This window comes from Salvelinus alpinus, chromosome 23 (assembly GCF_045679555.1).
Source record: "Salvelinus alpinus chromosome 23, SLU_Salpinus.1, whole genome shotgun sequence".
NCBI lineage: Eukaryota > Metazoa > Chordata > Actinopteri > Salmoniformes > Salmonidae > Salvelinus > Salvelinus alpinus.
The window spans coordinates 41,728,800-41,755,116 of record NC_092108.1 but is presented as its reverse complement, the minus strand read 5'-3'; the positions used below and the strand labels follow the sequence as shown (position 1 = coordinate 41,755,116).

General features: G+C 43.2%; 1 protein-coding gene across 6 annotated transcripts in view; it reads left to right on the top strand.

The window, feature by feature from the left end:
• LOC139551032 (3',5'-cyclic-AMP phosphodiesterase 4C-like) overlaps positions 1 to 26,317 on the top strand; it is a 62,462-nt gene that overhangs the window by 9,849 nt on the left and 26,296 nt on the right. The window contains exon 1 of one of the 6 annotated variants that reach the window (XM_071362375.1): positions 6,822 to 7,540. The exons of the other annotated variants lie outside the window; for them this stretch is intronic. Within the exon in view, the coding sequence (XP_071218476.1) occupies positions 7,413 to 7,540 (128 nt within the window). The 5' untranslated portion in view covers positions 6,822 to 7,412. Of the gene's footprint in view, positions 1 to 6,821; positions 7,541 to 26,317 lie in introns of those variants that run through there. 6 annotated transcript variants of the gene reach the window in all.

Below are 26,317 nucleotides of genomic sequence, written 5' to 3'. Positions count from 1 at the left end.
CAAAGCTCTGTCATTTGGTGGTGTTGCTATTCTTTGTTTAGTTTCAGCAGTTTTCTGTGGTGTGTTTTCAATGTTTTTATAGAGTATTTTGGAGTGTTGAGCATTTTGTTATGTTCTAGGGCATTTTGTGATGGCACTGTAGTCTGGCTGTGGTGCGTTTTGTAGTTTCACTATGGTGCGTTTTGTAGTTTGGCTGTGGTGTGTTTTGCTGTGGTGCGTTTTGTAGTTTGACTATGCTGCGTTTTGTAGTTTGGCTGTGGTGTGTTTTGCTGTGGTGCGTTTTGTAGTTTCACTATGCTGCGTTTTGTAGTTTGGCTGTGGTGTGTTTTGCTGTGGTGCGTTTTGTAGTTTCACTATGCTGCGTTTTGTAGTTTGGCTGTGGTGCGTTTTTGCTGTGGTGCTTTTTGTTGTTTTCGCCGTGGTGCATTTTGTAGTTCTGGGTGACCCACCCTAAGGGCGCTGGGACCGGGGTATCGATGGCACAGCCAGTGTCCATTGATGTCTTTCCTTGGGGGGCGATGGGCCGCAGCCAAGCAGAGTCACGATGATCAGACATGCCATGATCCCATATGAGGATAGACCCCTTCACCACACACACACACACACACACACACACACACACACACACACACACACACACACACACACACACACACACACACACACACACACACACACACACACACACACACACACACACACACACACACACACACACAATGAGGGTTAGCCATAGTGTCACACTAAAGTAGTCAGAATTGTCAGGTAACTATAACATTGATAATATTTTGGGGGGGGTTTACGTATACAGCAGTTACCCATTTCAAACCCCCAAGTTTTCCAAGAAAATATATTGATACTGGTTTATTAACTAAATAATAAAATAATAAAAAGCCAAAGTTGAAATGACATATAGCCTAATCCATTATTCCAAAATTCGCATTTTCACTCCTCTACCGTGAGTTAAATAAATGAGAGACATGAAAATATGATGGGGGAGCTTTAGTAACTCTGTCTTTTGATCTCAGTCTTACCCCTTTGCCTCCAAGCAGTCCTCCAGCTGTGATTATGGCACAATCATATGAGCAGATCAAAGACAGAGATCTAGCGCACAGACAACAGAACAGAACACTCGCCCATAATATGACCAGATTAGTATCGCCACATGTCTTGCCGCATGTCTCGCCAACCCGTTCCAAAGTGGAGTTCATGTAGGGATTAGGGAAGTCTAAATTGGTGTCATAGGAAACATTTTAATCTACAAAGATTCTCGTAGTCTGTGACAGAGTTTTACAACAGAGTTAACAGAGAGTTATTCCGCAAACAATACATGGTATTATTTTATAGTAACTATTATTCATGGCTCTATTTAACTATGTAATAGTGCTGTTCATGAGAATAGCTATTATTCATGGCTCTATTTAACTATGTAATCGTGCTGTTCATGAGAATAACTATTATTCATGGCTCTATTTAACTATATAACAGTGCTGTTCATGAGAATAACTATTATTCATGGCTCTATTTAACTATGTAATCGTGTTGTTCATGAGAATAACTATTATTCATGGCTCTATTTAACTATGTAATAGTGCTGTTCATGAGAATAACTATTATTCATGGCTCTATTTAACTATGTAATTGTGTTGTTCATGAGAATAACTATTATTCATGGCTCTATTTAACTATGTAATAGGGATGTTCATGAGAATAACTATTATTCATGGCTCTATTTAACTATGTAATCGTGTTGTTCATGAGAATAGCTATTATTCATGGCTCTATTTAACTATGTAATAGTGCTGTTCATGAGAATAACTATTATTTATGGCTCTATTTAACTATGTAATAGTGCTGTTCATGAGAATAGCTACTATTCCTGGCTCTATTTAACTATGTAATAGTGTTGTTCATGAGAATAACTATTATTCATGGCTCTATTTAACTATGTAATAGTGCTGTTCATGAGAATAACTATTATTCATGGCTCTATTTAACTATGTAATAGTGTACTTCATGAGAATAACTATTATTCATAGGAAATCAGTCATGCATGTCGATTATAGAGTTATAGTGTACATGTTCAGGGAAAGCGCCATATAGGGTGACTTAATAACGGGTTGGTTTATCCTTTGTTTTGTTTGCCACTGGAGCCTGCCTCTCTCTGCCCTGGATGTCATAATAGAACTCTGCTGGCTTCAGAAATCTTTAGCCCCCAATAGTGACAATCCCTCTGAACACACAGACATGAGCGCGCATGCACTCACGCACACACAGCCGAGACAAAGCAGTCTGTGATATTCGAGATGTGCTCCCAACCCATCACAATAGAAGCTCATCAGCTTGTTCTGGTAGTACCAGGCCACCATTCATCTCTGTAACATTTGGTATCAGGACACCATTACGACTTGGAGACATCACTGGCATCATTTTTCTAGCAGAGATGGATTAGATTCACTACAGTTTGACACCATTCAAGTCAACTAACAATACATTGATGGTATATTAACGAGGTGCAATGGAATAGACAGTTATTCGTTCTGGTATGAAAGGAATGTTTGGATTCCTAATAATGAATTGCCTTAGTACATTCTGTGTTCTACGTCTATGAGCTAGGCCTAAGGGCCATAGTTCTCTAGAGGAGAAGTTTTAGCGAGGATCTGATTAGGGGTGTTAATAAGAGATATCTAGGGTGTCAAGCGAGGTAACGCAATTACAGGACAACAGTGTCAGTGTCCACAGGTTCCCAAAATAGCCCCCAGCCCAGAATAGTCGATAAGCGCTGCTGTGGCTGGGCACTGTCCATGTGCGTCAATGCTCTGCTCCATATTTTCAGCATGACTGATTTCCCCAATCACCCCCCCCCCCCCCCCCCTCCCCTTCCCAAAGCACATCGATCCAGTCCAGCGTGGCTGTTGCCTGGCCTGGGCCAACTCTGGCTGTCACAGCGCCAAGCCGCCGTTTCCAAGCCTCCCTGTTTACCTCCCTATTGTCCAGACCCAGGTCACATCAATGAACCACAATTAAATCATTAAGACATTGTGGCAAATGTCTTTCAGTTTATATTTTACACCGTGTCGACTGAGAATTTATTGAATTTATTAAGTTGAATTGATTTGGGTCATATTTTGATGACGATAGCGTGATTGGTTACAACTAATTTAGAGCATTTAGTAAATTGCCTTCATACGATTCGTAATGTTTAAGGAGGATTTTGTCCTGATAGGTGTCAGAGGGATCTAATGCCTTGCTTTGTAGTGTTCTAACAAGGGTATTAAGCCCTATCTGTTCGGTCCTGACCTGAGCTCTGTATTGAAGTCTGTTCTCTCTCACATGGCATGTGGTTGTTGCCCTGGGTGTTGTGGAAGTATCAGGGCACCAGGACTTGTTTGCGACCACTAGAGGGCGGAAGTGTCCAGCTTTTGCATGGAGACTGGCTGAGCAAAGGAACAGTGGTTGGGAACAAACTTGTGAGGATTATTCCTCGTTTTGTTATCAAGCACTCATCAAATCAAATCAACGTTTATTGGTCACGTAGCCAGATTTGCAGATGTTATCGCAGGTGCAGCAAAATTCTTGTGTTTCTCGCTCTAACAGTGCAGTAATACCTAACAACATATACTGTATATTTTTTAAAACAATACACACATAATCCAGATTTAAAAAAATGTTTTATATAGAATGAGCCATGACTAGAATACAATATATACATAGAAAGTGGGTGAAACAGTGCGCAAACTGTCATGCACAAACACATAAACTTGGAAATACACACATACCTAGCCATGGTGTAATCTCAGTGCATTAGTCTGCCTGGCCATGCTTCAGGGGTGATACAGTGACGTGGGGACTGTGACTGTGCATGCCTGGGCCAGATAGGGTTACATAGAGGAGGGCTCCAGACCAGGGCGGGGCCGGGTTAGGTTATGTAGCCCACTCCTGACGAGTCCTCAGGCCACTCTGAGACCCCCTATCACTGACAGACGGCAGTTTATGATTCATACGGTGACACACTGATACCCCACCAGAGTACATGCCATAACATAACATTTGATGTCCCTGAGACATATATATAGGCTTTGGCAAGTACCATACTCGAGCAGGTTCACTCCTAGCTGGGTGACAACCGTTTTGGCTTCTTCTTTTAAGTCAACACGTGTAGCTAATATAATGGGTGCTGTGACAAAACTCTCCCTCTATCCTTTCAGTGTTTCCCCCTGCGCTCATTTTTTTTCGGGCATAATCCGATTTGTGTCATTGTTTCCTTTGGCTGTTTATGTTAATGGTGTCTACGCATGGCACCAAATGTTACTTTTCAACTTGAGCAGGTCCATTAGTTTTGACGTATGGGGATGTTGTTGGCCCATGCAGCCAGCGTTGCGGCGGCCCCAGACAGACACATCACCATTGAGTCTGGCTCATGCGGGCCAACTGTAGCGTTCCCTAGGTTACTGACCAATGCCTATAGACCAAACACTGAGACAAGTTCTACTGTTCACTCTTAAGCTTTTTAGTAATCAGGTGATTTGACAATATTAAAATGAAGACAGAAAAAGACTGACTTGATACTTGATGTCCTACTTTTCACTTGGTGGAATGCCTATTGTAGTCTGACTCAGCTTGTCAGAGTTTGTGACAATAATAGTCGGCCTTTTTTATCTAGACCGGTCAACATAGCTCCAATGTTCTGTTCTAGAACCATTGTTTCAGGACAAATGGGAAGACGTTGACCAGACCTAAACACTGGAATCTGGCTTTCCTCAGATGTCCACCAGCTTCCAGGATTGTGACGTGGAGCCAGAGTCCTCCCCAAGCCCTTTATAATGCAGAAATTGGAGAGGATAGGAGCCCAGTGTGTATTCACACCACAAGAAGAGGCCAGAAATAATGTATTTGACCTTGCACTTCTAGCTCCTTATTCATCTTCTTTGATTACTTTATTTTTGCTCTGTGGTGAAATAAGTCCAAATCTAATTTTTTTCAATTATTGAATATTGCTCTGCGAAAAGGCCATCTGGTACATCTCACATCCCAAGAACGCAGTAATGTTTTTTTGTCCACTAATATGCTAGTAATAGGCCCACCTGCCAAAGCACAAGTCATTGTGCTGATTAACTCATAACCAGTGCTTTGGCAAAAGGGCTCTCAAACAGAGTAAATATAGTGGCGTCCATTTTACATGATTAATGTGAATACAGCAACCCGATAGATAGATATGAGGAAGACACGTGGGGGTAATTGCCAATAATACCCTGTTGCAAAAGACTTACATTCTCAGAATGTGTTTTAATGTGTTGGCCTCGTTCTTGTTGAGGAGAAAAGAGCTGTTGACAGGACTGCAGTAGAAATAATTACTTATTTTTTCTTTTACATATCTGATTTCACATTATTCCAAGTAGTGCTTTTGTTATCTCTGAATACTTAGACAATGAGATGTTTTTGTCTGCTTCATCACTTTTTTATATTTGCCACAACATTTATAGTCGATTCCATACATTATTGTATCACATTCATAGAATTTAACTTTAGGGCTCATATGTTTGTGCAATTTTACAAATTTTGCCAAGGGGGTAGAGAAAATGTTGCAGTTTTAAAGCAAGTTTGCTGCCATTCTGTACATTTTTCCATGGGGCGTGATGTCAAATTCAGTTTTTTAAATGATATTTGAGTGAGAGTGACAAACAAAATCAACGGGGGCCCCACGATCGGTAATTTGACCATGATTACTACAAGTTTAGATTGCTGGCCGCTACACTAACTTACCAATGTAAATAATGTTAGCTGACATGGGCTAATTGACTGACTATCAGTGACTGACATAAGAGAAAAACTGATGCACAACCACATTTTAAAATTGCACCTGGTGTATTTTACTATTCTACCTAGCAACAGTAAGTTGAAGACCCCGAATGAGCTAGTTGCCCATCCCTGGTCAAAACCACAAGTCATTCCTTAGGAAGACCTGTGCCCTAGGAGGTACTAAGTAACCCCATCATGATACTCCCTTCCTGTTATGACTCACTACCTATCCTTTGGGCAACCAGAAAACAGCCATCCTTCCCCACCTCACCAAACCCTCTGCTACATCACACCATCCAAAACCGGAAAACGTCCTTCTCCCTACATCCAGTCACGCTGCAGCTGCAATGTATCGATAGCCCTGTGTTTTTATTATTATTAGCAGCTCGTTATGTCAATTTTAATATCGAGGAATACTTCACTTTTTCTGGTCATAGGAATAACTCCGGAAATAATATGTTTACTGTGCCCAATGAGAGAATATCGAAGAATGTTGTGCTCTGATGTTATCTGCAGGATGTTGTTCCTATTAATTGCTACATTGATGTATTAGGAGCTAAACTAACTCACACCGCACTCCATAAGCGTTTCAGTCTCGTGGAAGTGCAACAAAGGGTTAATGTGTCAGACATTCTGAGGAGGCTGGAACCATGCTCCTTGGGGCCACGCCCCCTTTCTTAGCCATGACCTCACAGTGAAACTTGCTCCCTGTCTAGCACACACACACACACACACACACACACGCACGCACGCACGCACGCACGCACGCACGCACGCACGCAGAGAGAGAGAGCTAGACAGAGAGAGCTAGACAGAGAGAGCTAGACAGAGAGAGCTAGACAGAGAGAGCTAGACAGAGAGAGAGAGATAGAGAGAGAGAGAGAGAGAGAGAGAGAGAGAGAGAGAGAGAGAGAGAGAGAGAGAGAGAGAGAGAGAGAGAGAGAGAGAGAGAGAGAGAGAGAGAGAGAGAGAGAGAGAGAGAGAGAGAGAGAGAGAGAGAGAGAGAGAGAGAGAGAGAGACACACACCCTCGCTCTCTCATAGGGTTAGAGTGGCAGGCTGGCACACAGGAACCACTGCTTCCAGTCCTGTAGGACTACACAGGGACAGGAGTCAGTGCTGAGTTTAAGTTCTAACAACCAGAGGGAAACAGATAGAAGACGATAACGGTGTTCCATTTGTAAACCTGAAGAAACCTGAAACATGGACAGAAGTACCGAGACTGAGAGCCACTGAGAACAAATGGAGAAATTGACAGCAGGCAGAGTCTGCGTTTTCTGGCTTTGCTTCAAGAACCCATCCATGTGCTTTTGTCATTGATGTTTCATACCAACGCTGAAGAAATGAACTAGAAGAATCTAGGTGCTTGAAGAACAGATAAAATGCAAATTTCTACCATTATTATCCTCCCTATGTTTTGGAGCCCGGGGCATAGCTTCTGCCTTAGAGGTGATAAGAACCAAGGGTGATTGCAGAAGAGTTGGTCCTCCTGACAGAACAAGAAAGAGACAATGGGTTGTACAGGGATGACAACTTGAGATGACAACCTGGGAAGAAACACCAAGAGAAAAAGAAAAGAGCGAAAGAGAGGGAGAGAGAAAAGGAAGGTGAAAAATGAGTGTGCCAAGGAACTGTGGATTCTATTTCTCCGCTGATCGCTCTTTCCAAGCGCGGAACGGGAATGTCTGTGGATCGCCCTGTTCCGTCAACAGGCCTATTGACATCATACAAAAACGCAGGCGGTAATATGCTAAACAAATCTACATTTTGTTGCCTTGCCATTTGTATGCTGCTGTAGAATGCACTATTTGGAGTGGTATCATTAAAATTGATACAATGACTCAAAGTTGAAAGTTACCATAATGGCTGTTGAGATGACTCCAAAGAAGCCGTTTCTGTGATTACAAAGATATATCCCAGATATCCCAGGATTCTTTATCATCACAGGCCTACTGTATATGAAATTAAATATTAAGGGGTTTCTTTGTGAAATGGAGAATATCTATGTTCTGTGATCTTGATCCATCTAATCACAGCTAATCAATGGGATACTGTAGCAGTAAAAATGTCCCCCAACAATTTCCAAATGAACTACTACCCTATCATGTATTCTCCATTATGAGTCTAACTTATTAGATAGCTGTTCAGCTTCATGGGATCATTCAAAAAACGCATACTGTAGCCTACAGCGATATCGCTTCAAAGATGTCCTCCTACATTAGATATGTATGTTCAACATTAAAACAGTAGCCTTGTGCATAGCAGTCGAGACTTGAGAACAGGCAGGTCCAGCAACAATCGCCAGGCAGTTCTGTAAACAGCAGCATAGCAGTGTCTCGAAGCTTCTCCCCTCCACTATCAATTAGACTGTGTGGGCTGTGGGAGAACAAGTCACACACACACACACACGCGCACACACATGCACACGCACACACGCACGCACGCACGCACGCACACACACACTCACACACACACACATATATACTGTACATACAGTACACACACACACACACACACATACATATATACTGTATATACAGTACACACACACACTCACATCTATGAACATACTGTTCAACAAAGCTCTCCATCGACTCTAATGAATCTTCTCACAGGGCTCAAGAAGTTGGAGATTTTTTATGTCACATATAATCAATCCTCAATGCCAGTAGGGAGTGAGGAAATCGAGACATAAAGACATGTTTACATTTCATTCCTCTGACCCTTTTCTCATGCCTGATCTATGTTTATCAGATATAATGCAGAACATTTGGGAGTATGGGAGTCAGAGGGAAGGGAAATCACTGGCCTCTTGTATCTCCTCAACAATATCATTAGAGATTTTTTTTCTCTTCACAATTTGGATAGAGAATGTATTTTGTTCCCCCCCCAAAAAATATGTAGGATATGCCCGAACAATAACCAACAACTGTGTGAAATTCTGGAATGAAAATACTTGTATATTTAATTCAGTTGGATGGTTTAGGCTTAGAGTCTACTGGAAAAAGCAATCGCACTTGTAGTGTACCAGAGCTTTTCCTACCAGTGAGAACAGGCCACTCGTTTTTTTCACCCTCCTGTGCTGTATGACCACAAGATGGGCCACTGAAGGGAATTATAGAACAAGGGGACTCCTGCAAGCTTCTGAATAACTCCCCGACCCAGCCTTGCTCCCCAGAGAGCAAAATGGCTTCCTGACTGTGAGTAATCTCCCGTGGGCAGATTCTGTGTGTAGATTGAAGGGATGAGATGGGATGAGATAAAGAGCAGTATTAGTTCCAGTTTTGGGGTTTTCTTCACTGGTTATTTGGAGGAATCAGGGTTAGTCGAAGGAGGTGCTTAAAGTGCTTTGCCTCGAGTGCTTCACGCAGATCGGAAGAGGGGGGGGGGGGGGGGGGGGAGGGGGCATTGGCTAAGAGTTTCCTTTTGCAAGGGTGGAGACTTCGTTTATTTTTTGCGTGAACTCTCCATTTCAAACACATATGAACACAAAAGTTAAACACGCAGCGGACCAAATTACGCAAGATTTTACTTCTGGGTTAAACAGAGATTAGACTGTGAGAGGCTAGCTGCCAGTCTGGTGCTCTATCATTAGTGGGCCGAGGGCGATCGATACCACAACCCAAATAAAGAAGCTTCCTGTTGTTGTTGTAACCGGTCTCCGCGGGCCGCTTCATCGCCTGCCTTTTAGCTGTCTGCTCTGGAGGAGTAGGGCTTTAAGTGTGGCCTTCTGTATGTGGTTGTTGGTGCATATGGACCTGCTTAATAATCAATTTGCCTGTTGGAGAAACTAGGAGCACATGATTTAAATGGTGTTTATTTTGCCCCGAGTTCCAGCTGTCTAAGTGAGCAAAAATGATAATCCGTCAAACGTCTGAAAAGCCTTTCATCTGTGGAGGGTGTTATATGCTGGCTACCTGGTAATCTAATCCCTCATCACCTGCAAGAGTGCCTATGTCAAATCACCAAGAGCTTTACTCTTTACTTGGAGTGACCCTCTCAGCCCAATCTATTCTCATAAAGAAGCGTACAAAGTGTCATTATTAAAGCAGCTGGAGAGGGAGATACATGGTTTTACACTACGGGTCAGGCACTCCCTCACATACACTCACCGGACAGACTATTAGGAATTAGTACCGGGTCATACCCCCCCCCCCCCCCCTTTGCCTCCAGAACAGCCGGAATTATTTGGGGCATTCTACAAGGTGTCGGAAGGGTTCCACAGGGATGTTGGTCCATGCTGACGCGATGGCATCACGCAGTTGCTGCATATTTTGGACAGCGGTACATTCATGCTGCAAACAGTCCGTTCCATCTCATCTGAAAGAGACGCCCTGTTGGGTTGAGGTCTGGGGACTGACCAGGCCACTCAAGTAAACTGAACGTGCTGTCATGTTCCAGGCAATGTTTTTGCACTCCTCAATTGTCCAGTGTTGGCGATCGCGTGCCCACTGGAGCCGCCTCTTCTTGTTTTTAGCTGATAGGATTGGAACCCGGTGTGGTCGTCTGCTGCAATAGCCCATGCGTGACAAGGATCGACGAGTTGTGTGTTCCGAGATGCCGTTCTGCTCACCACTGTTGCACTGGGCCGTTACTTGTCTGTTTTTGGTCTGCTTGTTTGCTTGCACGAATCATAACATTCTCCTTCCACCTCTCTCATCAACGAACTGTTTCCGCCACAGGACTGCCGCTGACTGGATGTGTTTGTCGCACCATTCTCTGTAAACCCTAGACACTGTTGTGCGTGAAAAGCCCAGGAGGGTGGCCATTTCTGAGATACTGGATCCAGCGCCCCTTACCGACGATCATACCACGCTCAAAGTCACTTAGGTGATTCGTTTTGACAATTTTAACGTTCAATAAAACAGTAACTGAATGCCTTGATGCCAACTTTGTCTGTAGGACCGATACATTTTTCGTGAACGGGTGGTGTACCTAATAAACTGGCCAGTGAGTGTATATTGTGCGTATGGGTGCATCTTCAGACATAAGCAGAGAGGCTTGTGGGGAGTGGAACTGTAAGGGGAGGATGGATACAAATGAGTCTGACGTCAGACACCGGTCTAGCACCCCACCTGCGGCAGGTTAAGATTCGACTATCTCTGATTTACAGTTGAGACGTTCCGCTCTACCGCACCGAAATTAGATACATCTTTTTTAATCGTTATATTTTTTATTCAGTTGACTGAATTTAGTTGACTGAGAGCAAGTTCTCATTTAGAGCAACAACTTGGGGAATAGTTACAGTGGAGATATGTCATGTTATGCTAGATTTTATGTTTCCTATGATGTTATGATGAGGTGAGGTATGAGTAGGAAAGACATATAAGTGTTGGGCACATCTGCTTCCCTACATAACACCTTTTTTTTCTTGAAGAAAGCTGTGGTAGCATACTTCAGCTGATGGGGGGGGGAAATATTTTGTGTTATTCGTAGAACCTAGTAACCTACCACCAGTTTTTTCAAAGATAGGAAAGAAGATAAATACTTCCTGGAATTCCATAGTGAATCCTGGCGATTCACTGTCATGGTCTGTCAACATCCAGTTTATGATACATGGATCAATCTCAATCTATTCATTTCAACAACATTTTTTTTTTTTAAACAGACACAGGCTGTACATTTACGTCTGTGGTTGATTTGCATACATAAGCAAACCATCGTAGAAATTGATTTCGAGAAGCACACCATTACCCTTTAAAAACCTTGTTACCAGCCGCAGTAATATGCTTGAGGGAGGCAGGCGAGCAGTCACAGTGTATCCTCACTTTAAATTGAAGGCGAAAAGCCAGTTGATTAAATCCATTAGTTGATTAAATCTGTTTTAGTCACGCCGTCCATCCTCTGTTGCCTCCACCGTTCAGACCCAGCTGTCTGTCGAAGGCCCTTTCATTTCATTTCCCTCAACACTCAAGTAAAAGGCCAAGTTAAAAAATGAAGCGGCAATGACATTTATGCAAGTAATGGCACGGGGGGGAAGGGGGGGAGTGGAAACATTTAATGGAGCCTAAGGATTATTTCTAAATGAGACATTGACACAACACATGTATGAGCTTTGTGTGTCTGCTCCTTGTGTGTCTGCTCCGTCTGCTCGGTGTCGGACCGGAGGTTTGATTTATGTGTTATGTAATTTCATGTGAGTAAAGGGTTTGGGGCACAGACAGTTTTGGCTAGTGGTAAGTGAATGAGGTAATTGAGGGTGCTTTAGTCATGATCCCCAGTATTCTACAGCAGGCTTACTTCCTGGAACAGAGAGTTGAATACATCAACCTCCTCATCCAACTCGACTTGAAGTGAGTGGAAAAGGAAGATATTAATGCTTGATATGTCAAATTGAGATAATATGAAGCCTGGGCCGGTGCTGTTTTTTTGCGGCCAAATGCAAAGTTGCAAACAACATTATTTTTTGGCCAGAAAATAGAAACGCATTCTAAGAAAACATGACAAATTGCTTAGATCAGATGAATGTACTGCATTTGAAACAAAGGTGGACAATTGATTCATTCCATGGCATGTCACATCAATGTGCTCTTGATAAAATAATTCAAGCCGTTATCTAGTACCTGAAACACCTCATTTACACAGATTATAAAGTCATCAAGCCTTTTCCACAGAATAGCCTATAACTCATTCCTCTGGCAGGGGAGGTGCCGGTAACAGCCAGGAGAGGACTTGTTGTTATTAATGTGTCTAGAGGCATTTCCAAGCTTTTCCTAAATCACTTCTGAGTAGGGTGTAATGGTGGGTCTTGGATATCCTCACAGACATTCATCTATCCACAGACAGAGGTCTTGGTGCTATTGGGATGCACTCCTATGGTGTGCTGCGGGGTCATTAGTTAGAAGCTCACAGAGAGTTCTGTCATGACTGAATAACTCTTTTGACTCTCCATAGTGGATGCTTTCCTAATAACCTCGACTTAACTGTCCACTAAGGAGATCTCCAGATCCAAGAAGATGTGAAACGCTTTTAAAGCCACTCCATAGAAACCGGGAATGTGTGCCATAGCAAATACTAGACCATTAGCGCATATGCGAATGGATTCTGTGTAAATTCGTCAATAATGCCACATAGCATAATAGCATAATAATATCCCTATCCCAGCTGTGTTCCTTCTACTACTTTTCCCCACTCCAGTCATCAGTTTATTCCAGACTGCCTCCCCTTCCCTTCACCTCAGCCCTGGAACACACACTGCAGTAGCCCGAGCCCCTTTCCCCTCTCATCTCACTCTAATGTTTTCTCTTGAGTGCAAAACGATCCCGGAGGATAACAGAGAGAGAGTCCTCATTGAGTCCCTGCCCCACAGGAGACCCTCCTGTTTTCATAGCCCAGGTCAGCCCCGGAACAGCTCTATGGTTCCAGCATGGAAAGACTGATGCGCCCCATTTGCTCTGTTTGTAGTTAGAAGGCCCTTTTATGAATTATGACTCAGAGGTTTTCGACTCGGCGGCTTTTATAGTGAGCCTTTAGCCCTGCCGAACTAAGCAACCGTCCTCTTTACAATTCGCTGTAGTGCGAGAGGTGTTCATTGGAGCAGAATTGTGCTTACGTACTTTGTTTACGTGGGCTTTTATTTGTTTTAGTCAGTATTAGTATCTTATTTATGTGCCTAATGTCATATTTATGTTTCAATGCGTCGGTGAGGCTAGGCCCGTGTTGGGTCAGTAAAACTGTCCGCCATTACACATTACATACTAATTCACAAAGGGGTCTGTATGTAATATGTCCTCACCAGACCTCTCAGACTGTATGGGTTATACGTCTCTTCCGGGTGTCCCAGTGCCATGCGATTAGTTTTTATTTGGGGGTTTGAGGAAAGGGCTTGTGCTTGGAAACGGTGATTAAACCAATCAGAGAGAACTAGGAGCACACTTCCTCTGGGTTCCTCGAATCCCCATAACATGACCTAGCACAGCCGGGGATTACCAGTCCCAGAACACCAGATGGCTATCTCAGCGGCGTTTATAGAGTCATAGGGATGTACTGTGCAGCAAGGTGTGTGTGTGTGTGTGTGTGCGTGCGTGCATGTGTGTGTAGCCCAAACACAACAGTTAATTAGCTGTCTTTGGAGTTGTGCTATTTGTTTGCCTATATTTCTATTTTACTGGGAAGTCTTGTAATGTCTTGCTCTGTGGTTAATGCTCAGGTCCTTGGCATACCAAATTTGGTGAGTTGGATCCATTGAAGTTAAACTCATTGGTAAATCTCAAGTAAGTGAGTTCTAGAATGTTATGTACCCAAATTAAGACTATGGTCCATGGAAACGTGCAACAATATAGAGAACCTACAGTATAGTCGCCCAATAAAGTAATACAAACGCAACTGAAAGTGAGTGCAGCCAGAAATGTGTGCAAAACCAATCAGCAGGCAAGCCAAAATGCACACGTGCTGATTATACAGACCACCCAGACTGGGATTTTTCATACTTTTTCCGCTGCTTCTCCTCTTTGCTGCTCCTGCAATAAGACGTGCAAAATCACATGAACAAATAGGCGATATGACTTTATTTGAGGGTAAACTGCTCACAAACCATTTAGTTTATTAGCCATTAATTAACTCTTTGTTCATGTACTTATTAGCATATACAAATCATGAACAACAGGCCTTATACATGTGTTTACTTGATTTACTAGTAAACAAACTATGTACTAATGTTTATGATTAGTTTATATGCAGATCTTCAAATTAAGTGTTACAAATACATTAAGGGCATGCGCAATTTTTTCATTATACTGTATACTGTATAATCCATTCATCATAAAATAAAGAGTCAGCTAATTAATTATGTTCTCTGAGCCGATACTCTCTCCTAGCCCCAGCCCATTCCACATGCGAGGGTCACGTCCTCTCTAATGTCTGATTAGGAACAATGGAGACACAGTATAAACGCACACCAGACAGGCTGAACCAGACCTGTGTCCCAGGAGACTGGTTATTCAACCTCAGCAGGCAGGGAGTATCTTAATCCAACAGGCCTATAGTTTCACCCCAGTACCCCTCACTACCTCCCCCCACCTCCCCTCCTCACCCCGCCTGCGGCCTAATGTCTAATGCCACAGGAAAGGCAGTACATTGGAAACAAAACAAGTCCCACTTAGGGATGGGCGATATATTGAATGTATGTTTTTGCGCGACGTTTAAATGCCTGTTACGCAATAATCAAGGTTTTGTTATTTTTCGTTTTTAGGAGCATTTATGTCCGCTTGCTCTCATGTTGTATTTCTGGCCTCGTCTCCTTTGCTCCATCTGTGCTGTGTGCGCCTTCCCATTTACACCAGAGATCTGTATGACGAGATACACGTCTCCGTCCTAACAATGGCAGTCGTTGTCCCAAAGGCGGGAAGGTTAGCTTAGGTTCAAAATAAGCCAATAGAAATGCATTGGCCTTATTTTTGACAGATTTGAGCTCTCGCTTCACCTCTTTCTCTATGGTCTACACACATGCCAAGCCTCTCCCCCTGCATCTCACGCCAACACAGTCGAGAGATCACATCTTCCTCTCTGACAAGCGGTTTCAACTCGCTATTTATATTTGAGGTTTGGTCCGACAGAATGGGTCATATGGACACCAACACACATTGAGACATTGTTTTACTGTAATAGGAGGAGATGTTCATTTTTCTAACGATACCCTTTTTATGTCTCAACTACTCCAATTGCACGCATTGCAGACATTACTAAAACGAGTGTCAATGAACATTGATTATGGAAAATTAATGCTCAGTTTGTCACGCATTGTGGTACCACGTACCGCTAACAGCATTTTTGCCAAAGACTGTTATACTAGCTGTCTAGTCTGTGTTTTATAAATGTGCAATAAGCATAAACACACAATTTATATAGGGAAATGGCAACTCGTTCTCATTCTGAGAAGTAAGGTAGGCCTCTTGATTTCAACATCTGAACAAAGTGGACAGGCTAGCCTGCTGTTCAAACAGTTGGAGAATGACAGAAGGGTGTGTTCATAACAATTCAACTGTTCAACCTTGTAGCTAGCAAATACACTGAACAAAAATATAAACGCAACATGTAAAGTGTTGGTCCCATGTTTCATGTGCTGAAATGAAACATCCCAGAAATATTCCATACACACAAAAAGCGTATTTTGTTTACATCCCTGTTAGTGAGCATTTATCCTTTGCCAAGATAATCCATCCACCTGACAGGTGTGGCAAATCAAGAAGCTGATTAAACAGCATGCTCATTACACAGGCGCACTTTATGCTGGGGACAATAAAAGGGGGTGGGGAGTAATGAGGAGTTTTTCTGTCTGTTATAAAGCTCTTTTGTGGGGGAAACCTCATTCTGATTGGCTGGGCCTGACTCTCCAGTGGGTGGACCTATGCTGCACCCCTTGCCAGTCATGTGAAGTCCATAGATTAGGGCCTAATTTATTTATTTCAATTGACTGATGTCCTTATATGAACTGTAACTCAGTAAAATCTTTCAATTGTTGCATGTTGCATTTATATTTTTGTTCAGTATCGATCCAAGTAGGCTAAAGGTGAAATATAAAGAGTAGCTGGCTAAACCACTAGCACGTGGGTTTAAGAGATTGTTGATGAGACTGGTGTTAATTTTCTATAGCCTAATGCCTGCTACAAGAAGTTAGTCATTATTAGTGAATGTGCATTATGCATGGTTTCAGTTAAATTTGTAACAAATTTTCATAGACAGACTTGAAAGCCAGATCAGTGATTATTGCACACAAAAAAGCAGGTTAAACTATTTTGATAAAATAATAAAATGATCAGTGGGTCTTCTGGTTGTGTGTGGAAGGCTTATATTTACTAGGTAATACTTCACAAGCCCTGAATTCATTAGATTATTGCTGACTGTTTGAAATGCAGTGTATTTGACCTTTCATTGTCCAACAATCCTTTTTTAATAAGAGACAACATTTTTTTTAAACTATCTAGATACACAGTACCAGTCAATAGTTTGGACACAGCTGCTCATTCAAAGGTTTTTCTTTATTTTTACTATGTTCTACATTGTAGAATAATAGTGAATACATCAAAACCATGAAATAACACATATGGAATCATGTAGTAACCAAAAAAGTGTTCAACAAATCAAAATATATTTGAGATTCTTCAAAGTAGAAACCCTTCGCCTTCATGACAGCTTTGCACACTCTTGGCATTCTCTCAACCAGCTTCATAAGGAATGCTTTTCCAACCATCTTGAAGGAGTTCAAACATATGCTAAGCACTTGTTGGCTGCTTTTCCTTCACTTGGCAGTCCAACTCATCCCCAAAAATCTCAATTGGGTTGAGGTCGGGTGACTATGGAGGCCAGGTCATCTGATGCAGCACTCCATCACTCTCCTTTGTCAAATAGCCCTTACACAGCCTGGAGGTGTATTTTGGTTCATTGTCCTGTTGAAAAACAAATGATAGTCCCACTAAGCACAAACCAGATGGGATGGTGTATCGCTGCAGAATGCTGTGGTAGCCATGCTGGTTAAGTGTGCCTTGAATTCTAAATAAATCACAGACAGTGTCACCAGCAAAGCACCCCCACACCATCACACCTCCTCCTCCATGCTTTATGGAGGGAACCACACATGCAGAGATCATCCGTTCATCTACTTTGCGTCTCACAACGACACGGCAGTTGGAACCAAAAATCTCAAATTTGGACTCATTAGACCAAAGGCCAGATTTTCACCGGTCTAATGTCCATTGCCCCGTGTTTCTTGGCCCAAGCAAGTCTTTTCTTATTATTGGTGTCCTTTAGTAGTGGTTTCTTTGCCGCAATTCGACCATGAAGGCCTGATTGACGCAGTTTCCTCTGAACAGTTGATGTTGAGATGTGTCTGTTACTTGAACTCTGTGAAGCATTTATATGGGCTGCAATTTCTGAGGCTGGTAACTCTAATAAACTTATCCTCTGCAGCAGAGGTAACTCTGGGTCTTCCATTCCTGTGGCGGTCCTCATGAGAGCCAGTTTCATCATAGCGCTTGATGTTTTTTTGCGACTGCACTTGAAGAAACTTTCAAAGTTCTTGAAATGTTCCGTATTGACTGACCTTCATGTCTAAAAGGGATTTTTGGCTGTCGTTTCTCCTTCCTTATTTGAGCTGTTCTTGCCATAATATGGACTTGGTTTTTTACCAAATAGGGCTATCTTCTCTATACCCCCCTACCTTGTCACAACACAACTGATTGTCTCAAACGCATTAAGAAACAAAGAAATTCCACAAATTAACTTTTTGGTTACAACATGATTCCATATGTGTTATTTCGGAGTTTTGATGTCTTCACTATTATTCTACAATGTAGAAAATAGTAAAAAATAAAGAAAAACCCTTGAATTAATAGGCGTGTCCAAACTTTTGACTGGTATTGTATATCGTGAATCGTCCATAGGTTTGAAAAAAATTTAGATATGACTTTTAGGCCATATCGCCTAGTCACACTCTCCCTCTGTCTGGAGTCAGTGGATTTAGGACCACAACATTATTTCACACACAACTGATGAGAAAAAAACTAAAAAATAGAAGAAAGTTGAGTTATGCATGAGACTTTTCTGCTCACGGTAGCTTTTCACTGAGTGGACACGCTGGTGTAATAACATCTTTTCTCACGGCTCTTCTTTTATATTGGCCTGACATGCTGACCACACCGCCCGCGTCCCGAGTGCGAGCGTTGCAAAGTAAATATATACATACATGTTATTCAATCATAGCACCCACACTGCTTGCGAGCGTCTGCGTAGGCAGGCGCTAAAATAGAACTTGGTTCTATTTGTGACGCGTGATGCGCTGCAAGTCCCCGCCTCTCTCATCTCCTCATTGGTTTTTAGGAGCATAAACCCACGTGCGAGATTGAAAGATGAACTGAGGTCCACACTCCAGTCAAGTTGGCGGTGGTAATGCACCTTAAAGTTGGTTGCCAACCACCATATAAAGTCAGAAGAAGAAGAAGCCTGAAGGAGGAGAGATTCCTAGAATCAAACACGGTTTACCCTTTTATCTGTGGATTAATTGTCAGAGTAGAGGACCTTGTGCATTTCAGGTAAAATAACAACCCAAAGTTTATATCCCAGGACAAATTAGCAAGCTGCAGCAAACTACCAAGCTAAATTGCCATAAATGTTTAACCCTTTTTTACCTGTCCACAAATATATTGTTTTGATATTTCAACCTGTGTGTCCTGATTGCGTCTGGTATGGGAGGACAAAATCAACAAACGCGCAATGGCACACGCGGACACACGCACACGCCCGGTCTAGTCAGCATGTTACAAGTCCTGCCAGAGAGGAAGAGGCGACTCAAGAGGACTTACTCCGCCCAAAATCTGTCCACGTGAGATAAGCACGCATTAGTTGTGCCTGTTGTTCACATGCGTATGTTCCCTCTCATTGGCTAGAATGGTCCCAGCTGATCTCGCCTCCTCCCGCCTACCTTCCCTCTTTGAGAGGTCCTTGCTATCTGTGATCTTTGGGACATCCCTACCCCCATTGAAGTTTACATTTGAAATGGTTCTGGTAAGGGTTAGGTAAGAGTTATGGTTATGGTTAGGGTTAGGGTAGGGGTTAGGGTCAGAATATCCCAAGGATCCCGTATAGCATTGGTGGTGTTGCTCTTTAATACCCTTGCAGGTGCAATGGAGTTTATAACAAGACAATGCTCATTTCTGTTTACGAACCCTTGTCAGAGTTAGCACTTCTCGCTTCAAAAAAGTGAGACACTGGGCTTTAATTGACAGGCTTCTGTTTACCAGATATGACATAGAAATGGTAAAATAGTAATTTCATGATGATTACCAAATAATTACTCTTTGGGATTCATTACCCATCATTTAGCAGTAGGTAGTTGTCAATTGCGGTGAATTCTCTCATGTAACATTAGGTAGCAAAGGTATCGTGTCCCTTATTACGACATGATTTTATAGTAAAGATTGGGCTAACACCATTACCAGGACTGTAAAGTAAACCAATAGCCTACCAAGTTCTGCAAGTAGCGTTATAAGCAGTTGGTGGGAGCTTCTTCGTTTCAAAGCCCTATGAATTGGCCAGCCGGTGCTGGAGTCTGGTGTAACTAACTGTACAGTGGGTGTATGTCTGGATAGTTCTGTGGATGAAAATGATGGATGAGGAGTCGGATGACAGGCCTGGCCTGGTTTTTTCGGAGCTACTCTTACTCTCCTCTGCCTCTCGTAATCTCTCTCCAACGCTCGTACCGTGCCTCAGAGGGACGAGGTAGACCTCCCGCAGTGCAGGCAGGGCGCTCCAGTGCTTTAATGTTCTCCAGCTGGAATTGACGCAGCCGTGACATGCAGTGACGCAGGCGGGGTGTCAGGTAGCCAACCTACTGACAGGCTGACATCAATCACGCTTACTTACCAGGCAGCATATTAAGTAACACGCCTCCTTTTCTTTCAGGAAAGGTTCACGCTGGAATGTGAGCTTTAGAACAGAGAATCAGGTGTGCTTCAGAGAAACATGGTATTTGCTCCTGTGGGTTTGTCTTCAATGTCTGTCTGGCCCCCACCCTAATGCGGTTCTGTACACAAAAGCTCTTGGATTGCACAGTAACCAGGGCCGTAACCAGAGTTTGTTTTAGTGAGGTCCGGACAGCGGGCTGGCGTTTGGGGTGTGGGGATTCTTCTATACAATTTAAAAACTCTAAATGCTGTTTGGAGAACAGCAAAAACAAGCAAAAATGACCGCAGATCATTATCACCTTGGCTGCTGTAGCTTCATTCACCTCAGTCGATTTACAAACACATGGCCTATTAGCTATACAATTAGCCGCTACACGTTAACTCACATGAACACAGCCCTGGGATCAAAAAATATCATTTAATACGTACGATCTGTTAGCAGAAAAAGTATTTTATTAACAAAAAAGTAAACAAATTCATTTCGCTTTACAAAAGAAAAAAAATCTGTTGCAATTTTACAGCTAATTTCCTGCAATTACACATTTTGCCATGGGGCGGGGGACATTTTTGCAGTTTTAGAGGAAATTTCCTGCAATTCTACACATTTTGCCATGACTTATGCCATGATAATATGATAGCTGAGTGAGAGTGACGAACAAAATCAATGGGGCCCCCTGGAGGTCAGGGCACCTGGTCATGTGCCCTGGTTTCCCAGTCGGTAATTTGGCAATTATTACTACAAGTTTAAATCGCTGTCTAGACTAACTACACTAATTTACCAAACAATTTGTTTTTACTGAGTTGGGCTAGTTGAGTGACTGTCAGTGAGTGACATAAAACAAGAGGGAAACTGCTGATATATACACTACATTACCAAAAGTATGTGGACACCTGCTCATCGAACATCTCATTCCAAAATCATGGGCATTAATATGGAGCTGATCCCCACTCTGCTGCTATAACAGCCTCCACTCTTCTGGAAAGGCTTTCCACTAGATGTTGGAACATTGCTGCGGGGGACTTGCTTCCATTCAGCCACAAGAGCATTACTGAGGTCGGGCACTAATGTTGGGCGATTAGGCCTGGCTCGCAGTCTGCGTTCCAATTCATCCCAAAGGTGTTCGATGGGGTTGAGGTCAGGGCTCTGTGCAGGCCAGTCAAGTTCTTCCACGCCGATCTCGACAAACCATTTCTGTATGGACCTTGATTTGTGCACAGGGGCATTGTCATGCTGAAACAGGAAAGGGCCTTCCCCAAACTCTTGCCACAAAGTTGGAACCACAGAATTGTCTAGAATGTCATTGTATGCTGTAGCGCCATGGAAACCCATTTCATGAAGCTCCTGACTAACAGTTATTGTGCTGACGTTGCTTCCAGAGGGAGTTTGGAACTCGGTAGTGAGTGTTGCAACCGATGGCAGACGATTTTTACTCGCTACTCGCTTCAGCACTCGGCGGTCCCCTCCTGTGACTTACCACTTCGCTGCTGAGCTGTTGTTGCTACTAGATGTTTCCACTTCACAATAACAGCCCTTACAGTTGACCGGGGCTACTGTAGCAGGGCAGAAATGTGCAAACTGACTTGTTGGAAAGGTGGCATCCTATGACGGTGCCACGTTGAAAGTCACTGAGCTCTTCAGTAAGGCCATTCTACTACCAATGTTTGTCGATGGAGATTTCATGGCTGTGTGCTCGATTTATACGCCTGTCAGCAACGGGTGTGGCTGAAATAGACGAATCCATTCATTTGAAGGGGTGTCCACATACTTTTGTATATATTTGTGTAATTAACCCCCTTTTTCTCCCCAATTTCGATCTTGTCTCGTTGCTGCAACTCCCCAACGAGCTCAGGAGAGGCGAAGGTCGAGTCATGCGTCCTCAGAAACATGACCCGCCAAACCGCGTTTCTTAACACCCTCCAGCTTAACCTGGAAGCCAGCTGCACCAATGTGTCGAAGGAAACACTGTGCAACTGATGACCAAAATCAGCCTGCAGGCGCCCAGCCCGCCACAAGGAGACGCTAGAGCGCGATGAGCCAAGTAAAGCACCCCCGGCCAACCCACGGCCAAACCCTCCCCTAACCCGGACAACGCTGGGCCAATTGTGCGCCGCCCTATGGGACTCCCAGTCACAGCCAGTTGTGACACAGCCTGGGATCAATCCCGGGTCTGTAGTGATGCCTCAAGCACTGCGAAGCAGTGCCTTAGACCGCGATGCAGTGCCTTAGACCGCGATGCAGTGCCTTAGACTGCTGCGCCACTCGGGAGGCCCTTATACAGTGGGGAGAACAAGTATTTGATACACTGCCGATTTTGCAGGTTTTCCTACTTACAAAGCATGTAGAGGTCTGTAATTTTTATCATAGGTACACTTCAACTGTGAGAGACGGAATCTAAAACAAAAATCCAGAAAATCACATTGTATGATTTTTAAATAATTAATTTGCATTTTATTGCATGACATAAGTATTTGATCACCTACCAACCAGTAAGAATTCCGGCTCTCACAGACCTGTTCGTTTTTCTTTAAGAAGCCCTCCTGTTCTCCACTCATTACCTGTATTAACTGCACCTGTTTGAACTCGTTACCTGCATAAAAGACACCTGTCCACACACTCAATCAAACAGATTCCAACCTCTCCACAATGGCCAAGACCAGAGAGCTGTGTAAGGACATCAGGGATAAAATTGTAGACCTGCACAAGGCTGGGATGGGCTACAGGACAATAGGCAAGCAGCTTGGTGAGAAGGAAACAACTGTTGGCGCAATTATTAGAAAATGGAAGAAGTTCAAGATGACGGTCAATCACCCTCGGTCTGGGGCTCCATGCAAGATTTCACCTCGTGGGGCATCAATGATCATGAGGAAGGTGAGGGATCAGCCCAGAACTACACGGCAGGACCTGGTCAATGACCTGAAGAGAGCTGGGACCACAGTCTCAAAGAAAACCATTAGTAACACACTACGCCGTCATGGATTAAAATCCTGCAGCGCACGCAAGGTCCCCCTGCTTAAGCCAGTGCATGTCCAGGCCTGTCTGAAGTTTGCCAATGACCATCTGGATGATCCAGAGGAGGAATGGGAGAAGGTCATGTGGTCTGATGAGACAAAAATATAGCTTTTTGGTCTAAACTCCACTCGCTGTGTTTGGAGGAAGAAGAAGGATGAGTACAACCCCAAGAACACCATCCCAACTGTGAAGCATGGAGGTGGAAACATCATTCTTTGGGGATGCTTTTCTGCAAAGGGGACAGGACGACTGCACCGTATTGAGGGGAGGATGGATGGGGCCATGTATCGCGAGATCTTGGCCAACAACCTCCTTCCCTCAGTAAGAGCATTGAAGATGGGTCGTGGCTGGGTCTTCCAGAATGACAACGACCCAAAACACACAGCCAGGGCAACTAAGGAGTGGCTCCGTAAGAAGCATCTCAAGGTCCTGGAGTGGCCTAGCCAGTCTCCAGACCTGAACCCAATAGAAAATCTTTGGAGGGAGCTGAAAGTCCGTATTGCCCAGCGACAGCCCCGAAACCTGAAGGATCTGGAGAAGGTCTGTATGGAGGAGTGGGCCAAAATCCCTGCTGCAGTGTGTGCAAACCTGGTCAAGAACTACAGGAAACGTCTGATCTCTGTAATTGCAAACAAAGGTTTCTGTACCAAATATTAAGTTCTGCTTTTCTGATGTATCAAATACTTATGTCATGCAATAAAATGTTAATTAATTACTTAAAAATCATACAATGTGATTTTCTGGATTTTTGTTTTAGATTCCGTCTCTCACAGTTGAAGTGTACCTATGATAAAAATTACACACCTCTACATGCTTTGTAAGTAGGAAAACCTGCAAAATCGGCAGTGTATCAAATACTTGTTCTCCCCACTGTATAATATATATATAATATATTATTTATTCTTCCTGTGTTCCACACAAAACATAGAACATGACAAAATACAGAACACTAATGGACAGGAACAGCTAAGGACACTGAGACTAAAGAACAATACGACTAGACCTATTTCAAAAAAGAAGAAGAAGAAAGAGAAAATAAATCACAATAAATATTCAATAGCTATCAATAGTTGTTTTTACTAGCATCTCTCTCGTGTTCTAAGGGCAATGGTTCCCAAGCTGGTGTTCGCGGAGGTACTGCAGGGTGTCCGCGGCAAAATAAAAAATTAATAAATGAATATTGCTAGCAACAACAGATGAAATAAATTTGGCCAACGGGTCCATGGAAGAAGGTAGACGGTGCAATACAACACAATACAATGTAATATTATTAATAGGGCTGTTCAATTCCGGTCCTACTGTTTTTTGTTTCTACTGGATACTAGTTAATTGCACTCAGAAGGTGTCCCAGGTCTGAAGTCCCATATTAAAAGGAGAAGGACGAAAACCAGAAATGTTTCGGCCCTCCAGGACCGACATTGAACAGCCCTGATCTACAATATACACTTAGATGCACAACAGGACCTGGGAGACTCACAGGGATCCACAGTATTCCATCAATGATCCAGTTTTCAACTCATTACTTCTTGTATTCCCTACATTTTGGGGTTTGAACATAAGTGCACTGTAATTTAAGCCTTAAAACTGCAAAATTGTCTCTCTTCTCCATGGGAAAATTGCAGGAAATTAGCTCTAAAACTGAAAGGGGTTGGGGTGGGGGGTGGGGGCATTAAAATGTTATTTCACAGGGTCTGAGACTTGGTTAGTCTGACCATGTACGGCAGCATTCATAATAAAAGTCATTGTATGCACACAAATTGTGTTGTATGCACAAAAGTTGTGTTCTGATTTTGAGGGGGTACCTGATGAATTTGCCATCACAAAATGGGTCCCCGGTCCCCAAAAAGTTTGCGAACCCATGTTCTAGGGCAGTGGTTCCCAACCAGAGGTACTAGGACCCCTGGGGGTACTTGGCCTATCCACAGGGGGTACTTAAGAAGACCCATGAGGGAGTACTTCAGTGGGAACCACTGTTCTAGGGCCCTCGGTCGAGTCAATTCAAGGCTTGTGATTTCAACAAAGTCCAGTAGAGGGACCCTATCCCAAGCAGAACAAACATTCACAGTCAAACGTTCAATACCTACAGCTCTCCGATCACTCACTATGTTCCCAATCTTATGTTGAACGCCCACTCCCCCAGAATTATTTTGGGACCGTTTTCCTTTCCGCTCTTTTAATTTCTGTTCACACTTGTGTTTGTTTGTGTCTGAGGGTATGACTGGTAGGTATGGGAATGAGAGAAGACAATGGAGGTTTTTTTAAAGTACAGAAGCACAAAGAAGCCATAGTGGTGCCATATGGGAGCTTCCTCTGCTCTGAATTTAAACCCTGAACTCCAAACAAATACAGATAACATATTCAGCATTTCTCCATGGTGGCTCGCATCCATATACAAAACCCTAGGTTGGACATGTAGACCTGTGGTGTGTCTCTTTAAGTGTATGAAGATGATTTGAAACTTAGCCAAACATGCACATTATTGCATGTGTCCAGCAGTATCTGTTGTATCACAGTATGACTACACTCATGTTTTGTCGATATGCCCAAAATTGGCTAATGTAACACTTCCAATGTGCCAAGTGTAATGATACTCATATTTCAAAAATGTATTTGTACTTTCAATACATATCGAACAACAATAGCCCAAGAGTGTGCTAAGGAAACAATGTATACTCTCGCACTGCACAACATGTACGAGCGAATCAACCGTGGTAGCCTACAGCGTCACTGTGCAGTAATCAACTGAAAGGTAAACAAAGTAAAAACTGATGATTAAGTCAGAAGGCCCATTCAGAAGGCTTTGAACCGAGCCGCTGAGGAGAAAAGCTGTGCGAGTGCCAGCGAGGGAAAGACGTGGGCGGACATTTTTGATGGAAACTAAATTTAGCCTGGCATCTGTTTAAAATAGAAACCCTCCATAAATATTTATGAATGAAGGGAAGACTGTGGTCTCGGCGATGGGAGTGGGGGAAGGAGAGAAAATGAGAGAAAGTGGGAGCCCGATTCACCTGAAAACCTATTTTTAGATGTTCTGCCTCTAATCCCAGCACGGAGAGGCTATTTTTTTGCAGCGCAGAGACAGAAGCGATCGAGCTGCAGATGCACAAATAGCC